The sequence below is a fragment of the Lissotriton vulgaris genome, chromosome 3_1 (assembly GCF_964263255.1).
Source record: "Lissotriton vulgaris chromosome 3_1, aLisVul1.2, whole genome shotgun sequence".
Lineage (NCBI taxonomy): Eukaryota > Metazoa > Chordata > Amphibia > Caudata > Salamandridae > Lissotriton > Lissotriton vulgaris.
This window is the reverse complement of record NC_141689.1, coordinates 493,349,044-493,372,937: the sequence shown is the minus strand read 5'-3', so window position 1 is coordinate 493,372,937 and position 23,894 is coordinate 493,349,044. Positions and strand designations below refer to the sequence as shown.

The 23,894-nt window shown below is 45.3% G+C and overlaps 1 protein-coding gene across 1 annotated transcript in view; it reads left to right on the top strand.

Annotated features, from left to right (window-relative positions):
* The window catches only part of TENT2 (terminal nucleotidyltransferase 2), a 569,767-nt gene that overhangs the window by 10,800 nt on the left and 535,073 nt on the right, over window positions 1–23,894 (top strand). The window contains exon 2 of the mRNA XM_086960733.1: window positions 19,743–19,862. Coding sequence (XP_086816859.1) covers window positions 19,743–19,862 — 120 coding nt within the window. The remainder of the gene's footprint in view (window positions 1–19,742; window positions 19,863–23,894) is intronic.

Below are 23,894 nucleotides of genomic sequence, written 5' to 3'. Positions count from 1 at the left end.
CTCAGCCTTCACTGAAATAACATTTGACTTTTACTCTTTGGAGTGAAATGCAAAGTTATCTGTGCATGCTGATTACGGCCCCAGATTTCTTCGTTTAGTTGCCCATAAACAAACGCTCTAAGTTAGGGAAAGCTCCTGTATTTCTTTAGGAGAGGCTGCTCAACCAAATTTCTCAAAAGAAAAAACTTTGCACTACCGCAAACCTTCTCTGGGCCCCATGGGTGGCATGCGTGAACGTGTGTGTGGGGCCTTGCTAGACGTGGGTAGTCTGTTGTGTATCCGTGCACGTTTGTCTGTGTTTGAGGATGCATGTGTGTGCGGTGCATTTTTTATGTACGACCGTGGTTTGTGTGTGTTCCTCGGGCAGTGTACTTCCTGTGCCGTTTTGGCGTGCGATGGCCGAATTGTAGAGTATGCACCTGGGTGTACAACGTTTTTTCTTTGGATGGTGTGTGGGATTTTACTGCATCTTTCGTTGTGAAAGTACGTTTATATTGCTGGTGTGTATGCATGCGAGTTTGTGTGTGTGAATGTGTGTCGGTGAGTGTGTATGTGCAGATGTATGGGGATTGTGAGGCTTGGGGAATATGAATATAGGTGTGTTTGATGAGGCTTTGTGAACCTGCGTCATCTGCTGGATGGGAACAGATCACCGCTCCTTGTGGAGTTGGGCCCCTTGCCGCCCCCGGCCTCCAGGCTGCCTCCCCCCAGGCCCTGTCCCGCTGGCTCCACAGAAACTGCCGGACACTTCCAGGGCCTCCTGGAGCCACAGACTGACACACTCAGATTTTATCCGGTTAAGAGTTATCTCGGCTCGCAGAAAATTTCAAGTTCTTCGCAGTAGCGGACCTAAGAATGGCTAGCGCGGGGGGCTTCTGTGGGGAGCGGTGTTTGTATGATGAGATGTTTTAGCTCAGCTTGCCCGTTGCACTCGTGTTCATTCTACACCGGTGGCTCTCTCTTCTTTCTTCAGCTGGAAATGGGGGCACAGGATTGATTTAGGAAGCAGTCTATCTTCATGCTAAGGAGGTTGAGGAGAGAAAATATCCCTTTTCCTAGACTAGCCACAAATACTTACGGCCCCAATGCATATAGGGGTGTGTTTTAAGTCCTAAACAGCTGAAAGTGTGAACAGCCTCTTGCCACAGTTGTGATTTGCTGTATCACTACTCTATTCAGGGTACCAGATTAAAACCTCCCCTGGCTTTCAATGATCTATTATTTGAACTTCTTCCATGTTAATGGGCATTTCCTTGGCCATATCTTTTGTCATGTTACTGTACACATTTGTTCCAAACTTGACGTATTTAATGCAGTTGTGATCACTTGTGGGAAACCTACACAACGATATTGTGTACAAACCTAAGCTGAGAAGAAGACACGCTCTGCTTCTCTCTACTCATTCTCTACTACTCACTGTCTACTCACTCTATACTTCTCTATATTACTCACTCTCTATAACTCTACTACTCTCTACCTACTACTCACTCTACTACTCACTCTCTACTATCTACTACTCACTCTCTACTCACTCTCTACTATCTACTACTCACTCTCTACTATCTACTACTCGCTCTCTACTACTCACCCTCTACTATCTACTACTCACTCTCTACTACTCTCTACTCACTCACCTACTCACCCTCTACTACTCTCTCCCTACTCGCTCTCTAATCACTCTACTACTCTCTACTCAATCTCTACTCACTCAATCTCTACTCACTCAATCTCTACTCACTCAATCTCTACTCACTCAATCTCTACTCACTCAATCTCTACTCACTCAATCTCTACTCACTCAATCTCTACTCACTCACTAGCCACTCCCTCTCTGCCACTCCCTCTCTGCCACTCCCTCTCTGCCACTCCCTCTCTGCCACTCCCTCTCTGCCACTCCCTCTCTGCCACTCCCTCTCTGCCACTCCCTCTCTGCCACTCCCTCTCTGCCACTCCCTCTCTGCCACTCGCTCTCTGCCACTCGCTCTCTGCCACTCGCTCTCTGCCACTCGCTCTCTGCCACTCGCTCTCTGCCACTCGCTCTCTGCCACTCGCTCTCTGCCACTCGCTCTCTGCCACTCGCTCTAATCACTCGCTACTACTCACTCTAATGCTCCCTACTTCTTACTCTACTACTCTCTACTACATACATATATAAACAACTGCATATCTATATAAATTCCAATATTAATGCTTGTATACATACAGATGCATAGTATGTACATAAACGTTTAAAAAAAAACACTAATAAAAGCGACCTAATTAGAAACGGAATTGCTTAAGCTTAACTAAAGCTGATACCGTTGCATTGCAAATGCTTGTTACCATCTCTGCATGGTCTTATTGAAGTCTGCTGATATCCAGTTGCTCTGTGTCTTGCGAGGAACTAATAGGGATGGTGGTTAACTAGTGCACTGAAATTGTCCTGATGAAGACCTTAACTTGTGGTAGAGAACTGAAATTGCGTCAATAATTTCTCACATATTGTACATAAGAGGAATAAAAATGTTGATGCATATTATAGGATATGTTTTCACTTACAGAGAACTGTTGAGCCGGGCTAGAAATTGTTTTTATGTCACATTTTATCTCAGAATTTGCACCTTACACTATGGCACCAACCGCTTTGTCACCTGTACTTTGTAAATACTTTTCTATATCTCATACTTATCCATATAAATATGCTGGTGAACTGACCTTGTATTGATCATGTACCAATACAGTGACCTGTTCATTTCACAGTAGGCCTCTATCTGCTTCACTCATTAAGGAAACGTGTCAGCCTTGGTAATGAAGGGGCATTTACATCAAAAGGCATCGTGCCTAGAATTTGAATTGTGCTTAGAATTTGGAGTCTGAAGGCCAGGCAGATATTTTAAGGTGTGTATTACAGAGAGCACACTTTCTTGTGGAAAAATTGTTTTGAGTTATTTTTCTGCCTCCTGATCACATCTTCAGCTTTCACACCCTGATGTTTGTATATTTTATATTACTACAAAAGAAAATATTTCATCGTGTAACATGATTAAGAAAGCTTACTCTGAGATGAGATACATTGTCATAGTTAACAATGTGAAATGGACATTAACCCATGCAAAGTGCTTCTGAGTGAACCATGTTGTCTAATCAGTTTTAACTAGTTGCTTGTCCTGAGTTGCTTGCAAACGGGTTGGACAGATCATCTCTTTTATCTGCTGATTTGGTGCTTCTGTAACTCACACAAGAAGAGTGAACCAAGCGTGGACATTTTACAAAGGTACTGCAATTAACAGCCCTTAAAAATAAACACAATGAAAATAAAATTTTGATTTGACGAAAACAGCAGCATCCATGAAGGTTTTGGATGTGGGCAGTACAGTCCCGCAACACGTGTGACGCCCACGCATTTCAGTGCGGGGATCCGCATCACCGCACTAAAATGAAATGTCACGCATTTTGCCTACGACGCCTGTTACTGACTGTACCCGTCACGGTGTGGCTCTCTCTGCTGCTCGAGGTGCCGGTGGCCTGTGTCCCAGCAAACAGTTAACATCAGTGCTCAGCTCTCAGAGAGCCAGCGCTACAATGTATCGGAGTATGGGTACTCCTGCGGTGCAGCCGGCATTCACCCAGCAGCCGCCCCATTGCATGTGTTTACCGCTGCGAGGAGGGGGCCATGAAAGTGCCGCCACGGCGAAGCGGACAAAGCTTGGACACAGCTCCCTGCGCGGCATGTTCAGTGACAGTCCGCCCCAGCAGTGAAAGGAGCCCTGAAACCGACAGCTCAAGTCTGTTACTGCCTGCCGGTTCACTCTTTCAAAGGACAAGTCACTCACCACAGGCCGGCCTTACGGCGTAGCAACCTCCCGAGTCTGGTGAGTGCCCCAAACCCCGCATTGACGGAAAAGGGAAGCAGCGCAAACAGTGAACTGATGCAACTCCTACAAGCTGGAGTCTCATAAACCATTCAAAGCAAACTATGGCGGCAGTGGCTGACTGTCCCAGCCGGTCGGCGTTTGTCTCAACGAAGAGGTGCCATGGAAAAGCACCCGGCAAGGACCTAAATGCCACAAAGTGAGCGCGCCACCTGGGCTGAAGGTGTCCAAGCGGCAGGTAGGAGGCCTGGGTAGCGTGCAATATCATATGGAGCAGTCAGCCCATCAGAAGAAGGGAGAAAAACCAGAGCCCAAGGCTGTACCTGTATGCAAGCCGCCATGCCGGCACATCGAGCAGCCCACAGCTGTAGGAGAGCCTGCCACCATGATCACAGAGAGTAACAACGATTTCAGTGAGTGGGGGGGGACAGGCAATCGGCAGAGTCGTGGATACTTTACTTCGCACCTCAGCTGTCTGGCCACTGGCGCTCCTCTCAGCAGGACCAATGGGCCCTGCTTTCCCCTGCCATTATCGAACTGCACAACGCAAATGGCTGCTGTAAACAGAAACATCAAGATAAAGAGCAGGACCAGCTGGGTGAGTCTGCCCCCTCCCCGTTTCCACTCCCAGAGGCAGCATGTCTGCAAGCGGGAAGGCCCGATCCCAGTCCATCGGGCTCGACCTCAGCAGCCGCAGCTTATTCTGCAACCTGTTCCACCAGGGAGATCTGCATCAATGGTGCTGGCAGCAGCTGATAACAGAGTAAGTGAAGTGTGACTTGTTAATCAGCTTCCAAATGTACTTTCCTTTTTGAAGCGTGACCCGCGTCATTCAGCCAGCCTAAAGTTACAGAGAGCACCTCTGCATGCTGTCAGTCTGCACAAAGTTGAAGTCAGCAGCCCTAAATACTTAACAATCAAGCTGACCAGCCTCTCTCTGAGGGTAACCTTTAAGGTCTTCTACAGTTTTGGACCGACAGGCAGTTTGACCCGAGGACGGGGCCTTTATGTCACTGGCCTTGGGTTAATATCCTGCTGCGCAGTGTTGGCCCACTACGTCTTGACAGTTTTATAGCTAGCACAAATTTGACCGAAGGTGTTGTTGCAGTGCTATCATAGTCGGAAATACTAACCATGGTTTTATTTTTAAACATAATGCTCAAAGTTGCATTTTACCTTTGGAGCATATCGGCACCCCAGCCTGTGAACCTCTCTGTTTTCGGAAAAGACTCTGGCATTTAGAAAATAAAAGCGTAAAAATCTGCTATTTATAACATGGTTTGAGAAATGAAAGCATTTTTTAGGCGCCAGAACTGCTTTAACACTCAACCTGTCTTCCGCCAACATAACAGACACACACTCGCCTCTGCCGCAGCCCTCGTGGTTTTCTTGAGGTGATGTTGTTACTCACTGGTTAAGATCAAATCTTAAATTAGTGATAAGTGGATTACTGAACACCTCGAGCAAGTGAGATTAATGCCACTTGACCCCTGTGATTGGTAACTTTTTGTTGGCTAGTACTTTCTTAATTGACTGAGCCCTATTAGATTTTACAAATACGTTTTTTTTTAAAGTCTGTTTTTTCCATGTTATTACCCTCCCCCGTTTTTAGGTCTTGCCAGTAAATTGTTATTTTGTGTCCAAGGGGATTCGCTAGAGAACTGTCGTTTCCAGCTGGTGGCATCCCTATACGTCCAAGCTGAGGTAAATGATAAATAGGAGTGTCTTTAAAGCTCCATGAACTTGACCTGTTCATTCATTCCTCATTTCATTGTAGTTAAGGGGGAATATTTTTTACCACGGGATTGCACATGCACATTTCTGCCCCGGTTGTGAAGTGTGATATAAGACGGCAATAAAATAGTTTTAGACGTAATTCTTACTGCAAAGTGCTGCCAGTGAAGAAATGTAATTTGTGTTTAAGCCATATGCTTAATTCTATAGGTCATGCATGTCCATTTTAGAGACAACCCCCGCCCCCCCACACAATTTTTTTGATCCTGGGAAAAATCCCTGATGTCAAGCTCTTCCATTTCTGGTGCTTTGCAGAAGTTTTAAGATGATCTTAGGGTTTCTTGTTGCTCAAATGGGTGTAATTGCTGATATTTATATGTTTCTCCTCCTTTTCATTGCTTGATTTTGCGCGCGAGAAGGTGTCACTCATAGTCGATGAAATGTCACTCATAATTTCACTGAAAGCCTGAAAATGTCACACATAGCAATCTGAAACCTTGGCAGCTATGGTAGTAAAATACAGTATACATTATATTCTACCTACCTGCAGTGGCATAGTTTTTAGTCTCCTGTGGCATCTTCACGCTGCACAGAAAAGGTTCTGCAGTCAAGTAATATCAAAACCATATTGTTCAAAAAGACCCTATCTCAACAACCGTGGTGGCAATTTAGGCTTATCTGTATAGTGGGGAGGGCTGAGTAATCCCCTGGACCCAAATCTTAAAGAAACAGCAAAACAAAAATTATGCTTTTACAATTCTCCAAACAAATTGCACCCTAAACAAATGTTTAGACATATTTTTTGCTGGCACCCCTTAAGACAGTGGGATAGATATAGGTTAGTGGCTTGAACACCTTCCCAGTTATAAGCACGTCCCAGGTTTGAACTATGACGCAGCCAAATGACTTTGAGTTTGCCACATTGGCATTCATAGTACCCCCATGAATGTGGAGGTATCTGCATAGTCCTGTGCCAGATGATTTCTCCAGTATACAAACATTAGACTGGCCCTTTTCGTTGGCACTTCTTCCTTGTAGTCACAACAAATATTTATTATTAGGGCAGACTTGAAAAAAGCTTCCAGTGACTGAGATGCTAAGTTGTTCTTCTTAAATTCCCGCACAATACCTCCGTGCTGCTCCGGGGCCAATCATCCCCTTATTTGAAGCTGACCAGCCTATTTTTGCAGTCAGTATATGTGAGATAATAGCCATACTATATATTCACATAAGTATCCCAGAGTGTAGTAGGGATCATATTTGGTCCTGATGAGTAAAGCAGTGGGGACTGCTTTCGAAACATGTCGACTAAGTAGGGAGTAGGATTTACCCCCTACTTACTTCCTTTCCCCGTTTTTAACGTTTCCAGCTAGGGAACTGAATAAAGTGTATTTTATCCACTAGCCAGGAATTTTTTTGCCTTTTTGTAACAAGCAAATTCTCTACCACTCTCACAAATCCACCACACATAGTCTACTCACATAAAATCAAGTGCTCCTGCGTAGCATGCCGCGCCCCGTAGAGGGAGGGTAAGACCCCTATGATGAAGCATGACACTATGGGATTCATAGTGTGTGAGGGGTATTTTAAAAACACATATTGCTTCTCCCTTACATTTCTAGGTAGCAGCTTTCTCACACATCACAATAAAATTTAAAAAATAAGAAAAACAAGATAGAATCTCATTGTTTTGAATACTCTGCCTACCATGCATGCTGTACTTCTCCACCTGCAAGAATGAGCTGATGCCAGATTTGAGGGTAGGCAAGTTGATGCTCCCACATTCATGTGCTGTCAAATTTGTAAATCGAGGTACCATGATTTCATCTGGAGTCTGCCTCATAATTAGGCACTAGTCTGCTGTGTTAAAGTGCAGCCATTTTTTTATCAAAGTTTGGGCACTTCAATTTTGAAGCTCCTTAAAAGGTCTTATCACAGATGTGTGGTAACATTCAGGTACTCTTAAGTAGCTTCAATCCAGTTATTGATACTTTACACGTCCAACCATATATAATATGTACAGTGTTCTCTTGGTTCAATCTTTAACGTCCAGCTGTCATTTCACATACTCCCTACCTATCATATCAACATGTATTGCATTCTACAGTGTAGTTGGAAGACCCATGTGCCTTTGTCAAGTATGCAACTGGTGTGATGCAGTACAGGACCGCATAGATACAGTGATTATGGAATTGTTCGCTGATGTAAAGGGCAGGGGAATTCATTTTCAAAGTTGTTTTATATCGCTAGATTTTCACCTTTTGAGCGCTCCAATGCAGAACTGTTTTCTCTAAAAGGTTTTAGCTAGTCAGTTTTATTCAGAAAGTAAAATGGACATGTATTTCGTATTAATACCAACACAGCCTTATGAGGCCTGTCGGGGAGAGGCAATAAATGCAATTATTTATAGTATTAGAGAGAAGTGTAAAAAAATGTATTAATCCGCACTGGTAACAGTCTAGTCCTGAGGTAATGTGGCTGTCCCTCAGCCATCCTCTGGCTCTGTAGTCCCTACGGATTTTGCAAATAGTGCTGTTAATTAGTGATACACAGGGCCACTGCAATTATGCAGCGGGGAATGGCCAAATTATGAGGCAGGGTTAGGTAAATTATGCAGCAAGAAAAGGCAAATTATGCAACGTAATGCAGCACATTTTGTGATACTAATAGTTCCTTAGTTTGTCATTTTTACACTTGCTAACACTGGGCGTTGTTAGTACCAGTTTAATACACAAATACAGCAATAAGCAACTGAAAGGTGGCCATTCAACCTTAGCAAGGGTCATCCCCTGTGCATCAATATGTGCCGCTGTATTTTCAGTAACTTTTGAACTGTTTGAGCTAGAACTACTCTGAGTGCGAGGCTCTCCTTTTTTACTATAGGCCTCTCCAGCAAAACATCATTCAAAGGCATGTTAATCTACCGCCCCCCAGGATCCAGATCTAAATTTCTCTCGCTCTTAGACGACATCATCGAGACGTCAATTGGATCCCCACACTTTACCATCTTGGGTGATTTCAATTTTCATCTAGAAGCCTCGGATGACCCCGATACTGCAACAATACTCTGTGACCTAGAGGCAGCTGGTCTCCTACAAATTGTTAAACAACCCACCCATAAAGCAGGACACACTTTGGACGGACTCTTTACCAACAACCCTAAGATCTCTATCACCAGGGTTATCCCCCTAGTCTGGACAGATCACTCTGCAGTATGCTTTTCCATTCCCACTAATCCCGGTCCTCCCCCTACGACACTTTCTCCGTCTACCAATTTCAGAGACTGGAAGAACATTAATCTCGACCATCTTACTCAGATGATGCGGGACAGCCCTATGCCAAACGAACAGGATCCCACAGCAGCTTCGGCCACCTACCTGGAGAATCTGAATGGAGCATGCAACAAGCTAGCACCCACTAAAACTTCTAACCGAAGTAGAAAACTTCCCTCAGCCCCTTGGTTCTCCGAGTCGCTCCGACAACAGCGACAATACTGCAGAAATCTAGAAAGGCAGTGGCGTCGCCATTTCAACAATACTGACAAGATCACTTACAAAAACGCCCTTTCCAACTATAAAAAACTTATAACAGCAGAGAAAACCACCTACTACACCAACCAAATCAATCAGGCCAAAAACTCAACAGGGAAACTATTCCAGGTGGTAACATACCTGTCCAATCCTCTTGCACCCCTCTCAGAAGGATCTCAGGCCCTCTCGGACGCATTGGCCAAATTCTTTGAAGATAAGGTCAGAGCCATTTTTACTACTGTCTCGCCTGACCCATCTCCCACTTCCACCGTGCAATCTACCGCCGATAATGCCCCAGAATTTGCAGCCTTTGAAAACACCACGCAAGAACTCATTCAACCCTTGATCGCCCGAACCAAATCTGGTTCACCTTTCGATCCTTGCCCTCCAGGCGTTCTTAATCTCATTCCTGAAGCTATTGCCCCGTCACTAACCACCATTTGTAATGCAATGTTCACATCCGGCACCTACCCCTCGGTTTGGAAGGAAGCCATCATCAACCTCTACTAAAAAAGCCTAGCCTAGACCCTCTCCTTCCTGCCAGCTACAGGCCCATCGCATGCCTCCCATTCCCTGCTAAGATTTTTGAAAAAATCATGAACTCTCAGCTGTCAACCTATATTCACAACAATAACCTACTGGATGACACCCAGTTCGGGTTCCGACAGGGCCACGGAACAGAGACTGCACTCTTAAAAGCAGCGGACGAGATAAGGTCCACGGTGGACAACGGAGGAGCCGCAATCCTGATACTTTTAGATCTGTCCGCAGCCTTCGACGCGGTCGATCATGTCACTCTGATCGACCGTGTCGCGGCCATAGGAATAAAAGACAAAGCTAAGGATCTTCTCGCTTCATTTCTGTCCAACCGCCCACAAATTGTGAAGCTAGGCAACTACACCTCTCAGACCTTTTCCCTGCCTTGTGGAGTACCACAGGGATCCTCGCTAAGCCCGACACTATTCAACATATATGTGTCTGACTTGGCGAGGGTCATAAAATCCCACGGAATCTCCCTCACTACATACGCTGATGACACCCAACTGGTGTTGTCCGTATACGATGATGGCACTTCTGTGGCTGCTAATTTCCAAAACGGAATGAAGGCAATAAGCTCCTGGATGTCATCCAACTGTCTTAAACTAAATTCTGATAAGACAGAAGTGATGACATTCGGGAGATTGCAACCAACTTGGTCCCCGCAATGGTGGCCCCATCAAATGGGACAACCTCCTTAACCAGTAACCAAGGTACGAAACCTAGGTGTTATCTTCGATAACAAGATGTCCTTCCAGCAGCATGCTAACTCGGTGGTTTCCTCTTCCTTCCACATATTAAAAAGGATCAAAAAGTTAATCCCGTACTTGCCATCATCCGCAGGCAAAACCTTAGTCAGCACATTAGTCTTTTCCAAAACAGACTACTGTAATGCCTTGCTACTAAATGCACAACAAAAGGTCCTTAACAAATTACAGACAGTGCAAAATGCAGCAGCCAGGACTCTGTTATCCATTCCCAAATTTGCATCTGTTTCCCCCTACATCCGACAGCTACAATTGCTGCCGGTGAGGAGCCGCATTAAATTCAAAGCTTTATGCATAGCATACAAAGCTATCCACAACCACGGCCCTCTATTCCTAAGACAAGCCTTCCGCCCGAACACCCAAGAACATTACGTTCATCCTCAGCTCACTTATTAAGAGTCCCTCGCACAAGAAAGGCTAACTGGGGCGACAAACGCTTTTCTGTTGCCACAGCCAAATTGTGGAACACGCTCCCCCTCCACATCAAATGTGCTCCGACTCTGCTTAATTTCAGAAAATTACTGAAAACTTGGTTGTTCCCAGCCTAATTCTCCCCTATCCAACTGAGAGTTCTGCAACTATAGCGCCGAGACACCCTTGGGTATTTGCGCGCTCTAAAAATCGCCAAATAAAATAAATAAAACTTGTTTTTTTAATCTGGAAATTATGCAGCAGATGATGGATTATGTGGCAAATTTAAAATTATGCAAAAATCGCAGCAGCTGCATAATTGCAGTGGCCCGGGTGATGGAAAAGTAGATTACCTGTTCTGTGATCAGTGTCCTGTTGGGACCAAACCTCTGTAGTCATTGGTCCTGTTAATGTGTATTAAGTGCGTTTGTTTGGTCTACACTGATTGGTAAAATCAGAACATCCGAAGGAGATGGCATTTGTCTATAGATGTTTGAACTCCCATTTTAATATTTCCACAATTGAAGGGTGATGGATTCAGCTCTCAATGGCAGATTTAAGCTGTTTAGAGTATGAGATTTGTATTTGTGTTTCTGATTCTTCTAACTGGGTTCATTTATATATTCGAGACTGTGATCTTAGGGATCTGGTTGTTGTGTAGTGTATTGCTAATGTGTTTTAAGGCTTCCAAGGATTTTGTTCCAGTAAGCATTGTGCATGGTGCACAGGCTCTTGAATTTGCTCCTCACCTTTTCTGTTTTATGATTGAGCAAGGGCCTTATGACTGTGTAGTTGATTGAAGTCTGGTAATGGGGATTTTAGATCTTGCTTACCAGAAGGTTTAAGCTGTCTGGTTTCAAAAGACCTATTGTAGATTTACCATGTACTTACAGGGGCTTATTGTCCACCCATTGCTTACCATTGGTAGACTTTCAATATTTGTCTCTTATTCAATGATTTGCTTTGTTATATCTTTCATATCTTCTGTTTGGCGCTCTCCATGGAGCACTGTCTCTTAACAATCTCTTTGACCGGCTGACTTCCATCCTTCCACTGCTCACTTTAATTGGAACTTTTCCCCCCATTTTTGTTTAGATATTCATTAGATAACAACATGTGTTTTCCAGCTCTGTCCCCCACTCATTCCGTAATCTCTCCCCGACCCCTCAATACTTGCCCTCACTGCTCTATGTTGCTCTGTCACACATGTACTATTTTCTCTTGTGTACTTCTCTCTAAGCTGCATGTTGCTTTTTTCTAGGTTTACGTCTTTCAATCATTCGCTTCTCCCTGTCCTCCTGTTTTCTTCTTGCCATCGTGGGCTTCTTTCTGTCCCCATGTTGCTTACTCCCTTGTCCTGTTCTTTAAACCTCCCCAACCAACTCCTCCATTGCCCCCTCAATCCCTGTGGTCCTTTTTGGGTCTCTGCTAGAAGCGCGTTCTCGCCGAGAACTATAGTCGTCGGCTCAGCCGACAAAGTGTAGACAAGAGCTGGCCATGCGCGCAGCATTGTCAATGGCAGATTCGGACAAGCGCCCGGGAATTGGGTCGCGCGCGTGAGCTTGTAACGTAGACAGCTCACGCACGCGACCCAATCCCAAGGCGTGCGTCGGAATCTTCCTCTGCCATGATGGTGCCCTGTCCGCTCTTGCTCGGCGCGCTCCACGCGCCACTGCCAGAGGAGCTTTGCAGAGACACAGGGAAACAGCAGCGAAGCAGCCGAGAGAGTACGAGAGCCGCCCCGTAACGCTACCGGGAAATGTAGTTGGCCGCAGGCGGAAAACTGCAGGATCCCCAATCGCACTACAAGTCCCGGCATGCTGAGCGGCCCAGGAGCGCAGACACATACACACGGGGGAGGAGAGAAGAGGAGAGGACAGGGCATCGCGGCCGTTGCTGCACGGGCTGCCTGCTATTAATATTTACACATCTCTGATGATGCACCTCAGGCAGGGGCTGCCTGCTGTTAATATTTACACAGCTCTGATGATGCACCTCAGGCAAATGCTCACAGCTGTTATTATTCACACAGCTCTGATGATGCACCTCAGGCAGCGGCTGCCTGCTGTTATTATTTACACACCTCTGATGATGCAGCTCAGGCACGGGGCTGACGCAGTTATTATTCACACAGCTCTGATGATGCACCTCAGGCACGGACTGACGCAGTTATTATTCACACTGCTCTGATATTGCACCTCAGGCAGGCGCTCACAGCTGTTATTATTCACACAGCTCTGATGATGCACCTCAGGCACGGACTGACGCAGTTATTATTCACACAGCTCTAATGATGCACCTCAGCCACGGGGCTGACAGTTATAATTCACACAGCTCTGATGATGCACCTCAGGCACAGGCTCACAGCTATTTTTATTCACACAGCTCTGATGATGCACCTCAGGCACGGGCTCACAGCTGTTATTATTCACACAGCTCTGATGCGCTTTCTAATACTCTTTACTAATAACTCTCTCCTACTCACTATCAACTTCTCACGCTACTACTTACTCTGTGTGTGGGTGCTAATGCAATAGGTCTCGCATATGCAATCGATGAAGCTATTGGCAATGTAAATGACAATGCCATTTATTAGTGATTTAAAAAAAAAAATCCTGAGCAATGCCAATAGCTCTACCTTTAATGCTGCCGAGACCATTGCATTGTAAATGCTTGTTTATTGTTTTGTGCTTTCATGCACATTTTTTTTTTTAAATGTATGTATCCTTCCTAGTGACATCCTTCCTAGGGACAGTAAATAAAAAACCAAAACAAATGGCGCCTGTCACTCTGCTGGGCTCACATGCCTTGTAACGCATGCACATGCATATGTCATCATTTATCTGTGCACCAGTGGAATTACAATTCCGCCAGCAGAGATTGCTTTTTAGGTTTCGCCTGGCAAACAGCTGCGCAAGCGAAAACTTTTGTTTACACGTATGTGACTTATTCCCACCTCTGTCTGTCTTCCATTGGCTAGCTCCATAAATGGAGGCTAGCCATTGGAAGAGAGAGGCGTCCGTCATTGTGCGAGGCGATTCGTGGGCGTTCCGTCAAATTTTTCTCATCCCGCCCCTTTGTAACGTCATTGCGGCGGTTGCTTTTTTTCTCTTTTTTTTCCGTCATGTTTTGGTCAGTTTCGAAGTGTCTTTTGTAGGAGTGGGGTGTCGCTGTCCGTGTGCCCATTTCCGCGCCCCCTCCTCCCGCTGTCTGTCCCCACCCCTCCCTCGCGTTGTCCGTTCCCGCCCCTCCTCCCTCCTCCCCCTCCCCCTGTCCGTGTCTCCGGTCTCCACCCGGTACCAGTCCCAATCCTGCAGTACCTGCTCCGTCCTTACCGGGACTGCGGGCTCCGGAGTCCTGACCATCTACCTCCCGCCGGTTCGGGCTGCACACTGACGGCCTGTGATGTGTCAGGGGAGAGGCGCTGCTGCTGCTGCTGCTGCTGCTGCTGCTGCTGCTGCCGTGCTGTGCCCGGGGAGCTTCCTTCAGTCTGTCTGTAACGTGCCTCCGTCCGCTGACTTACTGCTAAACTTCCCTCCGCCTGCCTCCTTTCCCTCACACCACCACCAGCAGACCACCTCCTGCTTCCTGAGCATACACCACGCCCTTCGAGGCAGACCCCCCGACAAACACAGGCCTGTCTCCAGAGCCGAGCTCCAACGGACAGGAAGCGCACCTCTCCCAGGGCGACCACCCTTAGCAAATAAGGTCCCCCGGGTCCACCCGGTCTGCCGCGTTCCCACCGCATCTGCACTCACAGGCTCAGTCCCCACCTTTGCCATCGGTGATTCTGCCCCCCGTGTCACATGGCCCGCCCGCGCACCACCTGCTGCCGCCACAACCCTCAGAAGAGCACCCCTGACCCCCCTCTCCCAGTACTAGGACGTGCCCTTTGCCCTTTTCCTCTCTCTCTCCCCATGACCCTCCCCCGTCCCATCTTCCATCCCTGTTTCCCAGCGCTTGTTTAATTATTTCCGCGCTTCCCGCTCGACGCGCTTTTATCACTCTCCTTGGACTCCAAGCACAGCGGGGCCGGTGGGGAGCGGCAAGACTGAAAGTTTGCGAGTGGCATCTGTCGGAGAGGCAGGCGCCACGAATGAGCAGTGTGCGGACTAGCAAGGGGGAAGAGTGAGCTTTGACTGTTACTTTCATCGCATCTTCCGGGTTCGGTTGGTAACAAAGCCATTTCAAATATTAAATAAAAAAAAACACATGGCAAAAGATAGCTTTGGTGTTAGCGAGCACTGCAATGGTGTGCACCTAGAAGCCACAACAATACTTATTACCTCCCCTTTCGTGATCTTTGGCCTTTAAGACAAATCCAAACGGACCTTTCTCCGGCATAGCGCACCTTTAATCCAATACGCAAATGTCGGCCATTCACCCCCACCCCGCGTGCATCACTCTTCTTTCAGTGGCATCGAATCGAAATAGCTAAATAGTGCTTTGTTGCCAATAACTGCCCACCCTTGATGCACAGCATTGTTCCACCTGTTCACCCAAACAGTTTTACCCTCCATATATATGCACAACACACTACTGCTAGAGCATGTTCCCAGCGGTACCTCTTGCGTTCAGCGTGACGGGATTAATGCTACACTTTTATGTGAGGCCATAAAACGGATGGGCCTGACAGGCAGTGCAAGCACTTTTATCATATCCGAATCCCAAAGCCATTCCTAGTCATTCTTCTCTTTCTTTTTCAACATAGGAATTAATCATCCCCCGGTTCTAGTACTTAGACTTTGTTGTGCCCTGGCTGGGCTGTGTCTTTTCTGGGTGCCGCCTGCCCACCTCCTCTTTCAGGCTGTTTTAGACACCTTACCTTGAAAGCCAAGGGCACACTGGCTAGCTTCCAGTACGTGGTAGTTGCACCAGTCAGTCAAGGCGAGCCAAGTCTACCAAAGTATATGCCAACCTCTGATTTGCCTGGGAAAGATGTCTAGAATGTACAATGACTCCCTGTGGAATACATCGCTGAGATGACATTACGCCACGCCCTTCTCTTGCTGTCCAGCGTAATTATACTTTACTACCTCCCTAGCCACTCAGTTGAAGCGTTTGACAGCAGACCAGCTGTGAGATAGAGACGCTACCAATTGGCTTAATTCCCTGACCTCTGTAGATATGCATCTGTGAAAATGCTAGCTGTTTCCCATTTGCACAATATACAAATGCTAAATGGAAGAGAAAACCGCAACACAGGTTGGTAAATGGCAGTACAGAACTCTAGATTCATGGCAGCCTCAGTACCATTGGACGGGTGTGCCTGCACCTGTAGTGTCAGCCGTTGGCAATGTAAATAACAATGCCATTTATTTATAAGTAAAAAAAAAAAAAGAAATGTCATGAGCAATGCCAATAGCTCTAACTTTTCCAAAGGCGAAACCATTGCATTGTAAATGCTTGTTTACATGTTATTCCCCTTTTTCCCTATGCTTTTCATTGTAATTCTACCACTGGGCTGTCTGAAGGAATGGTGAAATATTTCTGAGCATGGAAATTTTGTTTTGGCCGCCTCCTATATGGAGACTCAAAAGCGATGCTATGATTTTTCCCTTTGTAAATCCATTTCTCTATACATAGTAGCAAAATGATACTGAATTAGGCTTACAAAATCATTTTTTTCAAGATTTCCTAAGCCCTGTCCCTTCAGGTATAAAAAAATGCAGTCTTTCCCTTGTCTTCTTGCATCCATACAACTCTGCCTCACTGTCCAAATACTAAGCTATGCCCCTGTTTTTCTCTTTAAATATGAGTCCTCTAAAAAATCATTAATTTACTCTGTTCAGTGTCCCCGCTCTCTTTCTTCCTCTTTTTTATGAACCCTGTAGAGAGGTTGTCTCCTATCCATTGTCCCGGTCCATGCAATTTTCCCCTCATTTTTATTCTTCTGCTGGACCTTTGGAACATCAAAATTCTTTTTCTCCAACTTTCTGCTGTTATCCCCAAGAGAGCTCAGGATTGACTACTATGGTCTTGCGATCCTGATCAGCCCATGGTCCAGTTGGTTTGGCTTTGTTGGTGGTTAAGAGTTGTTAGGTAAAGGGTGACTCCTCCTATTTGGCTTTCTTTGCATCTGAAAGGTCTTAATTGAGAACCCCAGCTGTATATCTCCTGTGTAGCAATGGATATGGTCTACAGTTGAACAAGTCTAAAGCGGTAGCTTTTTGCGCAATTCAGATACTCAACAGGTGGTTTGCAATATACTAAACTCACTGTAACACCTGTTTCGGATATCACCCATCTATACGGACAATACATGTAATGCTAAGCACTTTTAGAACTGGCTTGATGGGGGCCCTGTTTATTTTAAATGTTTTTTCTTTTTCAATTCCACATCTGTCTTTTGATTAAGCAGACCCGATCTATCCATCATGCATTATTGTGACATTCATCTGCTTTTATTGTGGGAGTTTGTTTGAACTTCTTGCAGATCTTATTGGTGTCCTCTAGTTGGAACAGAGCAACTGTGTAATCTGATTTTACAGATACATTCATATGGTTTTCATCAGGTACTTTTTCAGGCTAGGAGTGTCTAGAAATCCCTGTCTAAAATACAGCCAGTCCAGCTGTCTCCATCAAATAAATCTTTTCTCAAAATGTATAGGCCAGATGTACGAAGGAGCAAACACCAGCTGTCCCGGTTATAGACTTCCTGGGGCGGACTCCTTCCACATGGTATGGGACTGTCCAATGATTCTATGATACTGGGGCGACATAATAGACCTGAGTGCTTAACTTGCTGAGAAACTAATCAAGCTAATTTGCCCCTAAAACAAAATTTGGGCGTGGGGGAAGGAGGCAACGCGAGTGGGAGTAGAAGAGTTAAAGCAATGGAGAGTGGAATGATGAAAGTGAAAAGTAAAATATGATGGAGAGAACAATAGGGTGGGGGAGGGGCGCGTAAGCTAGTAAGAGCACGGGGGAGACAGAACGTTTAGTGTAATGGGGGCAGAGAGCACATAAGAGCGTGCATGCTCCATGAAGGAAACTACAATACTGAGTATAGGGTGGGTATTTGGCAGGACAGAGAGAAACAAACGAGGAAGAGAACTGGAAAGCACATGCACTTCCAAGAAGTGTTTAAGCAAAAATGAAAAAGCAGTTTCCTAAAATTGAACATTGGAAGGATAGAAATCTGCCAGTCCGAGGGATGATTAGGAGTCTATGCTCCGATGAGAAGCAATTAAATGAGTTACAATAAAGCCAAGTAATGGTAAGCGGTGGTCGGGGTGTAAGCCCATATAGGTTCCTGGTAAAGCCCTGAATTGTCTTTTGGGACCAGACAGCTTACACTGTTTGTAGGTTCGACCTAAAATTTAAAAAAACATTATTTAAAATGCATTTTCAGGGTCGGGCCCTGCACCCGTACTCTTACGTCAGCAGTCTATTTTTGTTCTAAATAGGATTAACTGGATGCTTTTCTAGACCTAACATTTGTAAATTTGATATTTTGCGGAGTAATTCTCTATAGTCCCTTTCATTTTCATGTGGTTGGTTTCATATTTTATTTAGAACTTATTTAATAATCTATGCGTTGTGTGAATCTTGTTCGGATTGACCTCACACATTTTACATGCCAGCAAACATTGGCTTTCAGAACTACAACCCCTGTAAATTGCAGCACACACTTTGCACTTCCCTTGTGCTTGGGATACGAGTACAACTCTGAAAGCTCTTTAAATTGTGTCTACCTTAATATTCCTGCAAGTAATATAACAACCATTTCCCTAGAGCTGGGAAAATCTTTTAATAGATCCCTGTAGTTCAGGTCTGCAACTAGACCATTTTATACACCATTCATTACACAGAACCTGAGCGAACCCTTCAAAAACAGACTATTGCGCTCTTGGGATCAGAGTTATTCTCTAAGGTCATTTTATATCGCATTTGCAGTACTGAATAAAAATATATTTTTACATTTGCAGCTGACCTTTTGAAACCGGAGTAGTTCCCAGCATGCTATTACACTCAACTGAAACAGGTCCCTCACACTAAGCATTTATTACACTTTAGTTGGCATCCTTATAACGAGAATGTACAAAATATAAGCCAATTCTAGGCATTCTTCCTGGTTTATCAAAGGGCACAAAGTAAGAAACATAGTGACTGACCATCACATTAAAATGCATTACTTGAACATTTTACTTTTTCAGATTAAAAAAACTCCATAGTAGTGGACTGTCTGCATTCGTAAGTCTGATCCAATTGTTTGTGCACCAAAACATTTATGAACCAGGCTAAACATGCTTTGTACATTAATAATCCGTCGTCGGGAATAACTGATTGGATACCAGTTTTGAAAGTAGCAGTTCAACCACTGTCCCTAACAGCCTTGCAACCATCAACCCCTATGTCACCCTGAATAATCTGCATGAAATTTGGATCAAGTTGTTGCCAGCGTTTGTGTGTATTAGTTTACCGGGGCCAAAGTCTTTAGCAAACGCTAACTGGACCAAACTGGACCAAAATTGCAGAATCTCTATTGCCTACTCAGTAACATTAATTTTATTCACAAGAGCTGTTTAAAATGAGCTTCATAAAGTAATTAAAACACTGTTCTGTTTAAATGGTGGAATTGAACTCCTCGACTGCAGGTTTTAATTGCTCATTTGTTCAGTGGAAATACATCCTATTGTACAATGACAGCTTGTTTTATTTTATTAAAGTCCACGTATAACTGATTTTTACTGCATTAGTTTCTACAGCTGTTTTCATTTAAAAAAAGGTTGTCAACATAGTGCGCTATTAACTAACAGTGATATGCACTATTGTGGATTTCCTCGATTTCTGCTTTGAAGTATATTTGATTCATAGATACAGGTCTATTGGATCTTTGTGTCTCTTCTCTTGTTTCTGTATCAGTGGAAAGCCACTATTACATACAATGCATGTTTTTTGTTTTCTAGAGCATTCTTGAGTGGAAACCTCGGTGCAGTCTCCTCGCCGTCACCTCAGGCATGGCCCTATGGGAATGGAGGCCGACTGTCATTATCACCAGCTCCTCCATCAACATTCCAGGGTATAAAGTGAGTACTCATTTATTTTTAAATGCTTGGAAAGTTCATATCTTATAAAATAAAATCTGTGATACCTTCAGTCAATCCTTTCATTTTGTCAAATGTGTAATGCTGTAATTATTAGTGTTCTTCCCCAGTGTCCTAATTCCAACTTAAGCTAACAATAAAAGTTAACAGTCCAGTTATGTGCTAATGTCACAGATATTCGCCTCACTTGAGGAACGATCTAGATGGGAGCCCAGTGATACTAACATTTTTGAATGTTTCATGATAGGATCATGTGAGGTGCTTCTCCAGTATTGAATCTTTCATAGATTAACATGCTCAAATCATTCCCTGTTGTTGAAGTGAGAGCGTCGTGGTGCAACTAGTAAAGCAGTGTAATGTCAAACATCGCTTGGAAAGTGTATAAAATCTTCATTTTAGGAACCTACCCATATCATTTGAAAGAAACCAAACTCCAACCAATCAGGTTGCAGCACCCTCTAGAAAACTACTTTCAGAGGCTTCTGTTCCTCAGATTTTCTATTGCAGGTTGTGTAAAGGAGTCTCCACAGAGCGCTGCTTAGTTCAACTTATTTCTGAATTGGAAAGAGATTACTACAACATATATGATCACCAGCTACCATCTGCTGAACTATTCTGACTGCCTACAATGCCCGATCTTGCTTTAGACCATATTGAACCTGTGGGAAGAAGAGGCTGCATTCTGAAGATCAGCATATGGACTGCATATACTGTCTCAACCCTTCTCACTAGAAAAAAGATTGCAAAATTTGTTGTACGTTTTCTGCAAAAACCTTGAAGGATGGAGAGGGGAGAATGTTAATATGGCTTCAAAAATTAAAAGCCAAACAGGACCCAGTTTCTGGTGAGGGTAGTGAGGACTCTTCCTCATCTACAAAGAGGGTGCAAAAAGGGGTAAGGTCTTAAATTCAATCATCTCAGGAACCTCCCATAAAATCTTCAATAAAGACTCACCATGGGTCCTCCAAGGAAAGAAACCCCTCTGGCATTCTCATAAACATAAGAGGCATGACATAGCCTCAGAGAATGCAGAGAAATCTATATCAGACCCTACCATCTTCTCAGGTTCTCCAAATACTCAAAATTGTTAAAACAAAACCCACTGAACTTTTTGATGAGGGCACCATTGTCAAAGAAATTGGCTACTACACCGATAACGACTGCAGGGACGGCATCAACCACAATGCCAGTGACGACTGCGATCATGGTCTGCTCACCGTAGGTGACGAAAGCTATGCCTTTTATCTAGCCTGTATGATCGTTGTCAGTGACGGAAAAACAAAAGGAAGTGGAGGAAGCTGTGTTCTAATGCCTGAGCATGCATCGCCAAGCAAATTATTCCCCTTACCATCTAGTCATCTTCTAGCTAAGAACGAGTCGGACAGTGATGGCCCATTTGGTGTGGCACAGTTCATCTGAGCTGCCCGTTAGGGAAACCTCCTTAACCACGATGTATGAACAACGACCTACCGGAACAACGAAGAGTAAACAACCACGAAGGAAACCTCCACGAACGAAGGAACAACGAAGGATGAAACCACGATTTTTAGAACACTGGAGTTGCACGTAGGAAAATTTAGGAAAACGGGTAGCTGGGAGGGTGTGGGGGGACTCCCCCCCCCCCCCCCCCCCCCCACCCCCCCCCAAAGACAATTAAAAAAAAATATATAGTTAGAATTATAACGTGATATAAATTCGTAATAGTTACTTATCAAATACAGCAAAGGTTGTTGAAGAAATTGGTTTACTTTTAAATTACCGGTTTATGTCAGGAGATGGCAGTGTTGCATCGATTATATAAAAAAAAAAAAAAAAAAATTGTAAATGCTTTAGAATCACGAAAAGAATATGATCAGTGCTCGTTTTTAGGTTTTGACTGGCCATGCGCTTTGCGCATGTGCCAAAAAACCTCTTGAGTTGTGTGTGTGGGTTTGGGTCGGCCCTCGTCATTCATTGGCTGGCTCCATAAATGGAGCCTAGCCATTGGACGAGGGGCCTGTCCGTCAATGCCGGACCAGACACGGGGGCGTTCCCGAGATTCTTTGGCTTTTGCCGACGTCACGCGACGTCAGCCGAAAGCCGGGAACGCCCCCGAATCTGGTCCGCCATTGAAGGCACCCGGAAGAAGTCCAGGTGAGTGCTTGCTTTTTTAAATGCTTGTTTGCCGGTTCCCACCCCCTCTCCCGCTCTCCGTGTCTCCCCGGCCCCGTTCCCGCCCCCCTACCGCTGCCTCGGCTCCCGTTCCCGCCCCCCTACCGCTGCCTGGGCCGCCCTCTTCCCGCAGTGCCGTTTCTCCTGTGTGTGTGTGTCTCGAGGTCAAGCCCCGTCACTTCAGGCGTCTCCCTTCGTTCTGTAATCGCAGGCAAACGATGCAAAATTAAAGGGTGTCACAGCCCTTCCCTCTTGCTACACACTTACTCCTTGCTTTGATCAGTTGCCAATCAAATGGCGGAGAAAAACTGAGATTGCAAGAAGAAATTTATGCGCGGTACAGAGGCACATAAGGGTAGCAAACAGACAAGATCATAGGATGCGAGTTTGGAGAAGTCAGAGAACGCAGCAGAAATTGGGTATGACATGGGGTGACGGTCACAGAAACAGGGACAGGACTCTCCGCTCTCCGTGTCTCCCCGGCCCCGTTCCCGCCCCGTTCCCGCCCCCTACCGCTGCCTCGGCTCCCGTCCCCGCCCCCCTACCGCTGCCTGGGCCGCCCTCTTCCCGCAGTGCCGTTTCTCCTGTGTGTGTGTGTGTCTCGAGGTCAAGCCCCGTCACTTCAGGCGTCTCCCTTCGTTCTGTAATCGCAGGCAAACGATGCAAAATTAAAGGGTGTCACAGCCCTTCCCTCTTGCTACACACTTCCTCCTTGCTTTGATCAGTTGTCTTGCTCACAGAGCTCCCCACTGCTATCTCAAACTCCCTCTTCCAGCACCTGAACAAGGCCGAATGTTTCACTTTTTGAACGCCAGTTTCAGAATAGGGAGTGCATCGGCACACATACGTTTTGGTCTGAGAGGTACAGTTGACTTGAACCCGCAGTACTAAAATCATCCACTGCCAATCAAATGGCGGAGAAAAACTGAGATTGCAAGAAGAAATTTATGCGCGGTACAGAGGCACATAAGGGTAGCAAACAGACAAGATCATAGGATGCGAGTTTGGAGAAGTCAGAGAACGCAGCAGAAATTGGGTATGACATGGGGTGACGGTCACAGAAACAGGGACAGGACTGGGGATATACATTTGGATAGAAGGCGCACCAGAGACTCCCCCATTACTCTCTATGCAACATTTGCTTGACTTGATCTGACCAGGCAGCAGTTAACTCTCTCAAAAAGACTGTGTCCAAATGCCCCCGTCAAACTACCATCAATGCTTCGTGCTAAGGTACAAAAGAAATACCTGGACCTTTTTAAAAAATATTTGTTTATTAATTTTGTGCATAACAAAAACCTAGGTACATCAAGATATTATTTCGGCAATCAGTAGGCAAAGTCAAATGACGTGTCTGTTACACAGAGGCACTACCAAAGGTCCGGATATAAGAAAAAATAGAAATATGTGCAGTAACAGAGATATTTGTACATATGCCTCAGGGGGTAATGAGAAGTGAATAAAGTCAGGCAATAAACCAATCTATTACAAACAAAGCCCAAAAACATCTCCCCTCGTGAGCTAGTCCATCCCTCTGCCAGTCATCAATATACGCAGAATGTAACATTCCCTAAAGGTTCAGTCACCTCTCGAGGACTCTCCTCCAGATATCTGGGCGTCTCTCAGCCGGGGTCAATGGATCGTTCAGCTTGGTCAGATAGTCCTCCCATTATTCTATGAGGCTACACTTCCCATTCCAGACCCCTGCATCAGCTCTCATCGAGAGTTCTGCTGTGGACCAGCGAACCACGTTACCTGTGTCCAGGGCTATATCCTTATTCAAGTTCTAGCTACATTGTCTTAGCCCCACTGCACCCAATACCCTGAAAAGACAGCCCTCACAGAACGCGGAATTTTGCAGCA